General features: G+C 44.3%; 1 protein-coding gene across 1 annotated transcript in view; it reads left to right on the top strand.

The window, feature by feature from the left end:
* The window catches only part of MYOZ1 (myozenin 1), a 47,819-nt gene extending 44,995 nt beyond the window's left edge, over positions 1–2,824 (top strand). Inside the window, exons 5-6 of the mRNA XM_040437544.1 lie at positions 821–998; positions 2,139–2,824. Coding sequence (XP_040293478.1) covers positions 821–998; positions 2,139–2,370 — 410 coding nt within the window. The 3' untranslated portion in view covers positions 2,371–2,824. The remainder of the gene's footprint in view (positions 1–820; positions 999–2,138) is intronic.
* The last annotated feature ends 9,460 nt before the right edge of the window (positions 2,825–12,284 follow it).

Raw genomic sequence — 12,284 nt, 5'->3', positions numbered from 1 at the left:
AACATAGACCTGCCCCAGATTTATCACAGTGGCTCAGACTGGATGATAAATCTGGTGCCGAGACACTTTTGTCTAATTTCATACCAACTATTGGTTGACTTACTTGTAGGGATTAGTGAATAGATTGTAATGAATCGATTTGTCTCATTACCAAGAGATCTTCAATTGTTAGGGGCTGACCTCAAAGGTGAAGAAGCACCTACCTGCCTGTTGATTGACAAGGTCGGACATCTGACATGACCCTGATAATCGTGTGCAGCTGCTCGGAATAGTGGCACAAGTATAGAGGCTCTGCTTCTGCCAATGGAGCAACAACTGCGCATGCACCGCTACACTTTCAGGTAGTAGCATCTGAACAGTTGCTGCCCCCAAAGCAGAGCCTCTGCACTTGCTCCACTATTAAGAGGAGCTGCACAGGCGTGCGATTTTCAGGGCCAGGAAAGATGTAATTTACTGTGATTAATTATGACATTACATTTACAATGTAAATACAATTACATATTAAACCATCAGCAAAGCTATCCAATGGTTTAATATGTGCAATTCTTGTTTGTTAGCAGTTTCTCCTACATCCAGGTGGGCATTGTGGTTCCAAAATGGCTACTGATAGAGGGTCATGTGATTAGTCCCATCCATCAGCGGTTAGTATTGCCTAACACTGCAGACAGTCTGTACATGTGGTAGCCCCCCTGACCGTCAGCAGTCTCAGTCAATGGAGGCCACTCAAATAACTATTCACATACGCAATGAGTTATGATGACAAGTATTTTATTTGTGACTGAAAACATTTTATCTTGCTTTGCTCAATGTATGATTTTAGATGGACAATCTGGTCAGCCAGGAGGTGAAGGTGGGAAGCATATCACTGTCATTAAGACTTACCTTTCTCCCTGGGACAAAGCTTTGGGAGTGGACCCACAGCAAGCAGCAAACTTAAACATTAACTTATTGGATTTTGCTAGCAAAGCTGACTTGTGCAAGTACAAATCATTTAACAGGTATGTAGTTATGAGAAAATCTCAAATTTTTATTAAGTAATTGACATTACAGAAGACATAAAAATAATAAAAAGATTAGCAGCAGTAATGCAGACAAGCGCTATGACAAGCAGCTCATTTGCCGAATAGAGGGTGTGCCCGATCCTAATATAGGGGGAACATAAATGCCGCAAAAGCAGTCCCCACTTAACTATAAAAAATCCCTGTTAGATGTATAAGACTACACTAATATGAGCAGTAATGAGGGCCAGCTAAAAAGCACCTCCAACAGAAAGCCCATAGGCAGTATAACAACAAACATTAGTAGTAATAACTAATAAATGGGATCACAAGAGGATCAGGCCCTGGATCGACAAAGAGCGCACCCCCAGTCACATCAGTTACAATCCCCACTTGGGTTCACAATAATATTTTCCTAACTCAGACACACACTGTAAAATACATTGTATTTTAGGCATATTTGTCATTTATAGTGGAACTGTGTACTAAAATATATCATCTGGCTATATCATAGGCCATGCTGTCAGGTCACTGTAAAAAAAAGACATCTTAACATGTCTGGAAGGAAATAAATACAGTAGTAAGGCCCAAAAAAGATTCAGGCTAGGATCACGTGCCCAATGTATGGCACGTGATCTCAGAAGCGGCTACTGCACGGGATCACGGTGCCTCTCGGATAACCCGTTTTAGTCTAAGAACTGTGTCTTCAGATGTTTCTCCACTTTCTACAGCATCCCTTTACTGGAGTAAGATTGATTCAGTTTTTGTGACTTTTAAAAGTCACATTTGATAAGCACTAGAGTGAGTGGTGTAAAAATGCTAAATTTTGCAACTTAACAGTCACATTTCAGTAAACAAGCACTATAAACTCTGAATATACAGTATATTCTGCTAATGGTGATCAAAGGGGATAGCTCTAGTATACAGAATTATCATTCCGATTTGGTGAATTACATTGTCACCTTTAAATGGAGTTTCATTGTTAAATACTAAAGAGCCTAATTGTATATATTGCTTCAACGCGAGCAGAATAGATCTAACAGTTCCTCTTCTGAATGCCTTCAATAGACCCAGTTATTGGTATGAACAAAATGGTCTACTTTGTCTCATCTAACTATTTATGGTTATTACCGATTTTAGGTCAGCAATGCCTTATGGAGGGTATGAGAAAGCGTCAAAACTGATGACTTTCCAGATGCCTGATTTTGATGCTGGCCCCGTAGAACCAGAGCCTGTAACAGTCTTCAATCCTAATGTCATTAACAGACCATCATTCAACAGGACACCAATTGGATGGTTGGGATCTGGTGAGGGTACACACTACAACATTGAACTTAATGTACCCACTGATGGTGAAACAGAAGAACTGTAAAGTCGTGGATCTCCAACATGAAAAAAATCTGTAGCCTGTAGGTGTATGACAATTTACAGATATGACCTGTTCCAGTGGCCACCAAACCTCATTAGGAAATGTGCAATAACTCGAGTTGTGACCACTTATTAGCCAAGGGCACAGGTCACATCAATGCTGCATCCCAATGTGCTCTGTTTAAAGCAGCCAGGCTTCCCTATGTATGTTGATGTTAACTATAGCACTCTGTGAAGGTTGTTTTTAATGGAAAACAAGAAAAGTTTAAAGGGGTTAATAATGGAGGACTAAGAAAATGTAAAAAGACAGCTAGTAGAAGGCAATGAACGCTTAATGTTTTGCGCACTGTGGCAGAAAGGACAATCTGTAAAATGTAACCTATCTATCCAAAATCCATGTTCTTGATTTGCAATTTTTCATCAGTGTAACTGAATAAACACATACAGTATCTACAGAATCATGGAGTCTTTGTTTTAAAGGGCATTCAAAGGGTACAAAAAGGGACTTATAAGATCAGTGGCATGTCTCTGGTTATGGAGATACCATGTATCATCACAAATGGCCCTGAGTAAAAATGGGAAACTTGAGAACTTTCTCATATGTGTAGTGTGCTAGTAAACTGGTTCTATTCAGTCCCCTACTTCAAAAGAAAGTGGATTATGTCTGATTGCATTTTGTCAAAACATTTAGGTCATTATGGGTTTATCTATAGCAGGCACACTCAACCTGCGGCTCTCCAGCTGTTGCAAAGCTACAACTCCCAGCATGCCCTAACAGCCTACAGCTATCAACCTACAGCAGGGCATGGTGGGAGTTGAAGTTTTACAACAGCTGGAGGTCAGCAGGTTGAGCATCCCTGATCTATAGTGTCATATAGTTTATATACACATCACTGACAGACCTTAGGGGGGCTTCCCATCAAAGATAGTGATAGCATATTGCAAGAGTATGCCATTAATTTCTACTCAGTGTGGGTCCTATTGCTAGGATCCTTCCAATCCTGAATACATCTGTGCTGTAATTCCCTGCAAAGTGGGTATCCAAAGGTGCTGGCATGTGGTTTAAAAAATGTTAAGAAGTCTCAGTACTAAACAAGCACTGCAACCCCTCCATTCTTAGGCTCCATGGTGGACTATCCATGGCATATCTAGCATCCTGGTTCCTTACTGCTCTGGAACAGGCACCATGGTGACACTTCCCCTGCTGAGAAAAAGGCCAGCACATCACACAAGACTTTCTCACCTGCTTCTTCAACCAGAGCTCCACCTTCTACTCTTCTGGTCTCTGCCTTGACCCTCCAGGCTGAGTTTTCTCCCAGTTGCAAGCTGTGAAGACATGCACAGACACTGTTATTGTCTTCTGCGCCATACAAAACAATGATTTTTGAACTTTTCAGGATATTCCTATAAACAGAATTTTGCATGAGGAACGGTAAAAGCATACGTTTTGAAACCAGAACAGCCATAGTCTTCATATACAGAGCTAGCCACACTGCCAGTGTTTTCTATAGTTCTTAAGTATGGGGCCATTCACAGTGCCTAACGCCAAGCACAGACCTTATTTTTGGTAACTATATAGAGGGTCATCTCACACTTATTCATCTTCCTATAAAACTGCCTCAACCCATTAACTACTAGGGGGCACCTCACAACTAGGAGGCACCTCACAGTTTTAGAACTCTGGTGTAGACTCACCTTACTAATAAATCATGTATTTTGATTATGTCTTATAAGTTGACACTTCATCTGTCTAGCGCTTAAGAAAAAGGAATTATTCAAGGTTTCCTTTCCTAGTCGCCTACACAGGATGTGTCACACTTTAAGAAAAGCCGTCTGTTTCAAGAAGAAAACTCCTTTTTTCACTAAATGAAAAGAGAGTTCCAACAAATTGATGTCTTATTAGAAAATAACTGTAGAATTAAATTATAAGTATGTTTCCCGCCTACTTGTATAGGCAACACATTAAAAGGACTTTCCGAGATTTTAACACTGATCGGTGGGAGTCGATCACCTGTTTGACAAGGCTCCTGCGCTCCTGTGAGCGGCGCTGCCTTCTCTGTGCTTACCAGTGCTTACTGTGACTCAAAGCCAAACATGTCTGTTCTTTTACATTTTTTTCAATATTATGTTGTTCAAATATGTTTGATCCTAGCATATATCCAAATCTCAAGCTTGTTGCCATATGAAAGTTTTTTAAATTATGAGTCTGTTAGATAGGATAGAGCTGGAGAGATGCATAATACGAGTCTTATGAGAAAAATAAACTGGAAAAACTTCCTAATGTATATTGGATTCCTAAACTGTACCATTTCATTACTGGCATTCTAGCACCCATAGAAGATGTCCATGCATATACAGATGGGACAAATGTCATCCAATTTATATCAACACCTTGCAGCTGCTGGTGCCAGAGGCATCATTTGAAACTCATGGGCCCCAATGTAAATCTGTAACAGGGCACCCACCTGACACCTGGGCTCAGCTATTTGCACACCCAATGATTATGCATCTTGGCTGCTATTGTTAAAGGGGTCATCTAAACAGAGAAAATATTTAAAAAAAAGAAGCCAGTGTGACGATCAGCTGATCTGCGAAGTCCAGCTGCTCTCAACCCCAGCAGTAATAACTGTGGATGCTACATCCAAGGATAACATCAAATGAATAGTTCTCCATTCTGGCAGATAAAGAGGGTCTCGAGCAGGGAACCTAACAAGTTATACATCATATGTGTGTGTAAGTTTACCTAGTGCGTACTCTTATTTACTGTAACATGTTGAAAGATCATAGCAATAATGTCATTGTCATTATCATCGTCTTTCTAGTGGTGTAGAACACTGTGCCTTGCAGTAACACGCATAGGGAGTCTGGTTTGGTAGTGAAATAATACTGCGAGTCAGTATGACATGCAGATGACAGGCGTCGCTCTTAAAATCACTGCACACTTCACTTATTTGGGCAGTTACGGGGCCAAAACTAACCAAATAACTCAAGTATGAACTCAGCCTTAGAGGTCGATGTTAGCGCCAAAAAGGAGCACACTCCTTTTACACAGTCGTCAGCTGATTCCACATAGATGTCAACAGAACCTATTCTATTAAACGCTTATACAAGTAGAGCCCCCCCAGCAGAGTGAAGACGGTGTCAGCAGTAAGTTTGTGCTGACATCACTGATTATTTTGCTCTTCCTCTGATCGTCAGAATAACCCACAAAAAACGGATCCTGTCTGTGGAGCATCCGCCTTCACTCGGTCAGCATTTCGTCAGTAATCCATCAGTATTGCTAATGCCAAAAAAAACAGGAGTGGATCCAAAACAGAGATGACACGTGAACGGAATATTTGCAAGTCTTCTGTGTTTTGTACCCACTCCTGCTTTTGGCTACCAAATCATAAGCCAATTCTGATGGGACCATACAGGCCTTACAGCTGCTACACAGAGAGGATCCGTTGTGAGTCTCATTTCACCTTCCTTCTGACAGATCAGAAGAAGGGTCAAATAAATGATTATGTCAGCCAAGCCAAAAAGGCTAAATAGTGGCCCAGTCATGAAGTGGGGAGGGTGGGAACAGCATGAGAAGTCCACAGAGTGGCCCTATGACATAGCGGTGAGGTGGAAGCAGCATGAGGAGACCACAGAGTGGCCCAATGACCGAGTGTGGTGGTGGCAGCAGCAACAGGAGGCCACAAAGTGGCAAGGTGACATAGTGTGGAGGTGGCAGCAGCATGAGGAGACCACAGAGTGGCAAGATGACATAGTGTGGAGGTGGTAGCAGCATAAGGAGACCACAGAGTGGCAAGGTGGCAGCAGCATCAGGAGGCCATAGAGTGGCAAGGTGACATAGTGTGGAGGTGGCAGCAGCATCAGGAGGCTACAGAGTGACAAGGTGACATAGTGTGGAGGTGGCAGCAGCATGAGGAGACCACGGAGTGGCAAGGTGACAGTGTGAAGGTGGCAGCAGCATCATCAGGAGACCACAGAGTGGCAGGGTGACATAGTGTGGAGGTGGAAGCAGCATGAATAGACCACAGAGTGGCAAGGTGACATAGTGTGGTGGCAGCAGCATCAGGTGGCCACAGAGTGGCAAGGTGACAGTGTGGAAGTGGGTGGCAATACCAGTACCTGCTGAAGATGGTGGGTGAAAGAAGGAGCACTTGGCATCAGATGTGTGGCATCAGGCAGCATCAGAATAGTAGCCGAGGCAGGTAGCCAGAAGAAACCGGTCTCTTTTGTCAAAGTGTTGGTGTGGCACCATGGATGATCTAGTTTGATGCATCAGGAATTGGTGGGTGGAAATCCTGGATGATCCACGACTGATTCATCTTGACAAAGGTCAGTCTCACCACATTTTGGGTGGACAGGCAAGTTCTTCGTGGGGTAACTATGGCTGCACTAAACACCCGCTCTGATGCCACATTACTGGCTGGGCAGGACAGCTTTTCCAGGGAAAACTCGGCCAGTTGCGGCCACAAATCCAGTTTGGCTGCCCAGTATTCCAGCGGATCTTCAATGACAGCTGGCCTGGTGCACTCCAAGTATGCCACCACCTGCCGGTTCAGATTCTGCTCTACGTCTAGCTGCTGGTGAGTAGTTTCTTCACTATGCGGGTAAAGAAAGCTGCTCATCAGCGACTTAGGCTGCTGCTGATGGAGCAGGTACTGCTCCTGCCACCCCACCCCTCCATGGAAGTGGAACGTGAGCGTAGAGGACCCCCCCGGTCAGACCTGCGAGAGGATGGACAATGGCAAAGATAGGTAGCGGCCAACTGACTACATAGGAGCATCTCTGGGTCAGGAGCCTGACCGCTCGCAACACCATCTCCCAAGCCACTCTACTCATCACTACTTGCCCGCCTAGCGGAGGAAGCAGCAAATGTCTCCTCCAGATCTTGGATGGGCAGTAGCTGCTGACTGCCCTCTAGTAGCCCGTCCTCACTTAAAAGTGGAGCCGAGCCTACGGCATATAATACTTCTTGCAGTGAGGGAACTGAAAATGACAGAGGAAGGTTCAGGAAAGGTGGGGGCACAGGGCCTGCACCCGGGCCATGTCAACTAAGCGTCGTGTCAGAGGAACCAACCGACTCTTGGCTGGGGGTGTCTGATGTCACTTGGGACGAAGTGGATGACCGAGTCAACCATTCAAGAACCGCTGGGTTGCTGGTCAAGACACGACCGCTAGATGACATCGGGAGCTCAGGCCTCTCGCTGCGACCCCTGGTGCCACGCCCCCTTACTCTGCTGCGACCTCTGCCTGCTCCAGAAACATTAAGGCCTCTGCCATTCCCCTGTGCAGGGCCTGGCACTTCTCTGTCTGCACGGCAATTAGGCCCAAATATTTTTCAACTTTTACACAACACCAACGCCTTTTCAACAGATAAGTGAAACGCTGAAAGGGTTTCTATCACTTCGTATCACATATTTAGGTGTCAGACACTAGCGATCCGCTAGTGTCTGCTCTAACAAACCATCCTAATATGATAGGTTTTGGGGAAGCCGTTTCGCTAAAATAAGAACTTATATCTATATGCTAATGATCCTCTAGGTGCTATGGGGGCGTCATTAGCACCTAGAGGCTCCGTCTACCTTCATAAACTGCCGCTGCCCAGCGCATCCCTCCAGCCCGCCCATCTCCTGCTGAATGCGATCCTCCCAGTGCGCGTCTCTGTTCGGCGCATGCGCAGTGAATGTCTGACCGCTCTCCTGCTCAGACATCTCCACTGCGCCTGCGCCGATGACATCATAGTGCTCCGAGGAACAGGCGCAGTGGAGATGTCTGTGCAGGGAAGCGGTCAGACATTCACTGCGCATGCGCCGAACAGAGACGCGCACGGGGAGGATCGCATTCAGCAGGAGATGGGCGAGCTGGAGGGACGCGCTGGGCGGCGGCAGTTTATGAAGGTAGACGGAGCCTCTAGGTGCTAATGACGCCCCCATAGCACCTAGAGGCTCATTAGCATATAGATATAAGTTCTTATTTTAGCGAAACGGCTGCCCCAAAACCTATCATATTAGGATGGTTTGTTAGAGCAGACACTAGCGGATCGCTAGTGTCTGACACCTAAATATGTGATACGAAGTGATAGAAACCCTTGAAGGGCAAATATATTTTTATTTTGCCACTAGAATAATGCTGTCAATCAGTGTTGGACTGGGGTGGCTAGGGCCCACCGTACGGATACATTCAAATATTACCTGTTAACACAGCAGCAAGATGCTACCAGATGATTTAAAAAGGGGGCCCTGCAGCAACTTTTAAAAGGTAGGTCCTGGGGAAAAAAGGACACTGGCTAGCTTTCCTCTATACCTAGAATTCATCTCAGCTATCTAACCTATCAAGTTTTTTTTTATATGAACATAGGCTGGTTGAGGTGCTGTACATTGACTATATGTATGTAGTGCAGTAAGTCTACTGTGTTATGTGCCACTTGTGCAGGGGGTGGGGGACTAGGAGCCCACCTTGCTCAGGGGCCCATTGGGGGATTCAACTGTACCACTGTGGGCCAGTCCGAGCCTGCTGTCAATGCTGTGTAGTGAGTTATAATCCCCTGAATAAAACGTTTATCAATCTATGACTTCTGTACTGCTTTAGGCTTCCTGCACACGACTATATCTGTTTTGCAGTCCTCAAATCACAGATCTGCAAAATATGGATGCGGTCCGTGTGCATCCTACAATTTTCACAGGAACCACTGAAAAAAAGCCTATGCTTGTCCGCAAGATGGATAAGAATAGTATAGGTTCTATAATTTGCGAATGACATACATGTGCTGTCCGTTTTTTTCCCTAAACCAATAGAAATGGATGGGTCCGTGTGCGATCGTAAAAAAAATGCAGAGCGGACATGAGACAAAAATATGGTCGTGTGCATGGGGCCTTACACAGAGTCTCTATGACATGTATTATAGAACTATGGATACTCTCTGTGCCGCAATATGTCTTTATACTATATATATGCCCTATCCCTACATCACCTACAATAGGTCCATAATACAGCATATATGTAACATACCACATCTTTGTCTCATGGATTTTATATGTACTTTGAAGTACAAATTCATATTACTACTGTGTGCATGAGCAATAACACATACTCATAGTTCATGTTTCTGTTACAAACTTCTGCACTGCCTTTCTCCACCCATAGAGGGTGCAACCATTCAAGGAATTAGTATAATAAGTGCCTTCCTTTAATGAGTTTAGTTAAAGGGGTGATCCAATGTAAAGAATTACTATGCAACCAATAAAGCATTTTAAATGAAGTATTGCAATATATATACAATTTAAACATTGTTCTGTACCCCATGCTGTTCATCCTTATGGTCCACCTTCCCCGCATGCAGAGGTGGACTAACATGCTCAGTAGTTTCCCTGCTCCCTTCCCATCCCTTCAGTGCTGGTGTAGTGATCTCAGAGAAATGCAGGCAATGTGGTCCAGACACCTTTTATTCATGCTTCTAAATTCATAGAAATATATAGCTCTCTCTCTCTCTCTCTCTAGATGGTGGGGCCCTACATAGCTACATATCTTGGGCTATATTTGAAGAACAATTTTCCATGCAGGGGAGGAAGGGGTTAACACAAGCAAAATTGCAGTGCATTTGGGGGGATTCAGGGGCTTAATCAGCTCCTGAACCCACCCCCACTTTAGAAAAGTGAGCAGGTCCTGCAGATAAGCGAGTAAACAACTTTTAAATTTGTGGGAAAGCCCCTTTGAAAGGTTTGTCCGGGTTTAGAGCTGAACCCGGACATATCTTCCTTGTTCATCCAGGCAGGCCATCTGATATGAGCATTGCAGCATTTCATGTTCCGATGCTCTCCCTTTCCCTGCGCTGGATTGTGCAGGGGAAGGGCTTTTTTGTTTATGTTTTTACATTGCTAGGTGGAGGCTTCTGCCCAGCAGTGTATTCGGTGACGTCACCGGCTCTGATGGGCGGGCTTTAGCGCTGCCCTAGCCGTTTTACAGACTAGGGCAGCAATAAAGCCTGCCCATTAGGGTCAGTGACGGCACCAGGCTCACTACTGGGCGGAAGCCTTTGCCTAACAGTCCCTATTAAGAGCCCGGTACGTCACTGGATCTCCTAAAAAAAGCCTTTTCCCTGCGCAATTCAGCACTGGGCAAAGGAGAGCATTGGAGCATGAAATGCTCTGGTGCTCATATTAGGGGGGGGCCGGAGGGGTGAAAATGTGAGTATGTCCTGGTTCAGCTCTGAACCAGGACAACTTCTTTAACAAGTTTTTTTACAATTTGGGATTACCAGCTTTAGTGCAGACTAGCAGAATTACAGGAAAGCAATAGTAGAATAAGAAGCAACATTCTGAATACACAAGCATTAATTAAATACTGGATATAGCAAACTAAGTTCCCAAAAGGAAGGGAAATATATATCCCACCCGCAGAAATTTAATTTTGTAATATAATTCCAGTTCTAACTGAAGACAAACTAAGGCAGTATCTGCCCCACTTTGAACCCAGCAGTGAATCCTCCAAGAAAACTAAAAAAACAGGCCGTAGAGTCTAATGGATTATGCTTCTTGACCCTAGGGGTAGACTTTGGTAGTGAACCCCCAGAGAAGTCTCAGATTAATGGTGGTGATGTAGCAACAACAAACTAAAGGTCCCTTTACATGGGATGACAAAACAGCAGATTATCCGGAAGGAAGCGTTCCTTCCCAACAATCTGCTGCTTGCTGGTGGAGGAGACCTCCTCCAGAGTATGGAGCTAATGCCATCGCTCTTCCCCACACTGACTCATTGTTTGCTGGCAGCAGATCGTGTGTACACATCACAATCTGCTGCCAGCAAACGACAATTTTTGTGTATGTACAAATGATCGGATTACCCAATGAAGGACCGAAATGCTTTTACCGCTAGATAACTGCTTTTATCAGACTGCTTTGCTCTTTTATGCTTTTAACACTGATGTCTATGTAGAGAGGAGGAGAGAGGAATAGGCTGCGGCATGAAAAAGACACAAACTACAGTTTTTTAGCCTTGCCACGCTTAGCACTTTTGTACTATATCTAGTAAGACAAGGCTCTACCACTCTCTCCATAGACTTTTGTGTGTGAGGTTGAAGACAGGGATAGGGTGCATATAGAGATAAGAGGGTCTGTGATGGGAAGAGGAGGAAAGCACCCTCAGAAGCCCAGGAGGAAGCATGATTTTGTAATAAAATACCTTACAATGTTTCTTATATTCACCTACCCTATTAATTTCTGAATACTTATTTATAACTGGAGGTACACTTGCAACTATAATGATATATGCCATGCCATTATGACTAGAGATGAGCAAATCGAAACCCACAAAGTGGAATTTCATCCGAATTTCAGGATAAATTCGATTCACCTCGAAGCCGAATTTCCTTGTGCTTCGTGTAAGCAAATCGATTTAACCTGAAATAGTGAAAAACAAAAAATTCATACTTACCTCCTCCATTTGTTCGCGATGGGCCGCCAGCTGCTATCTTGATTGAAGATCTCAGCTGAAATCCTGTATGACGTCACCACGTCGGCCAGCGTGATGATGTAATCTTGCGCCGTGCGACATTTCGCGCTAGATCTTTAAGCAAGATGGCGGCTGGCCCGTCACAAGCAAATGGAGGCGGTAAATGTGATTTAATTTTTTTATGCTAATTTTACACTCTTTTTACACTCAGATGCCGCGATCATGTATGAACATGGCATCTGAGGGGTACAATGACGGGGGGCGGCACTATTGCAGCTCCCTGTCATTGCACCCACTATTTACAAAATAATGCGCTTTGTGACTAAGTAATTTATCACAAAGCAAATTATTTTTGTAAAATTCGGCGAGTCATCCGAATTGAACTTTTGAAAAGTCGCTGATCTCTAATGAGGACATGTGATTTACCATGTACTGTGCCTCTACTGATGCCTGCAAGGGAATGGTAAATGCATG

The sequence above is a fragment of the Bufo bufo genome, chromosome 6 (assembly GCF_905171765.1).
Source record: "Bufo bufo chromosome 6, aBufBuf1.1, whole genome shotgun sequence".
NCBI lineage: Eukaryota > Metazoa > Chordata > Amphibia > Anura > Bufonidae > Bufo > Bufo bufo.
The sequence above is the reverse complement of the archived record's forward strand: the minus strand, read 5'-3'. Positions and strand labels throughout refer to the sequence as shown.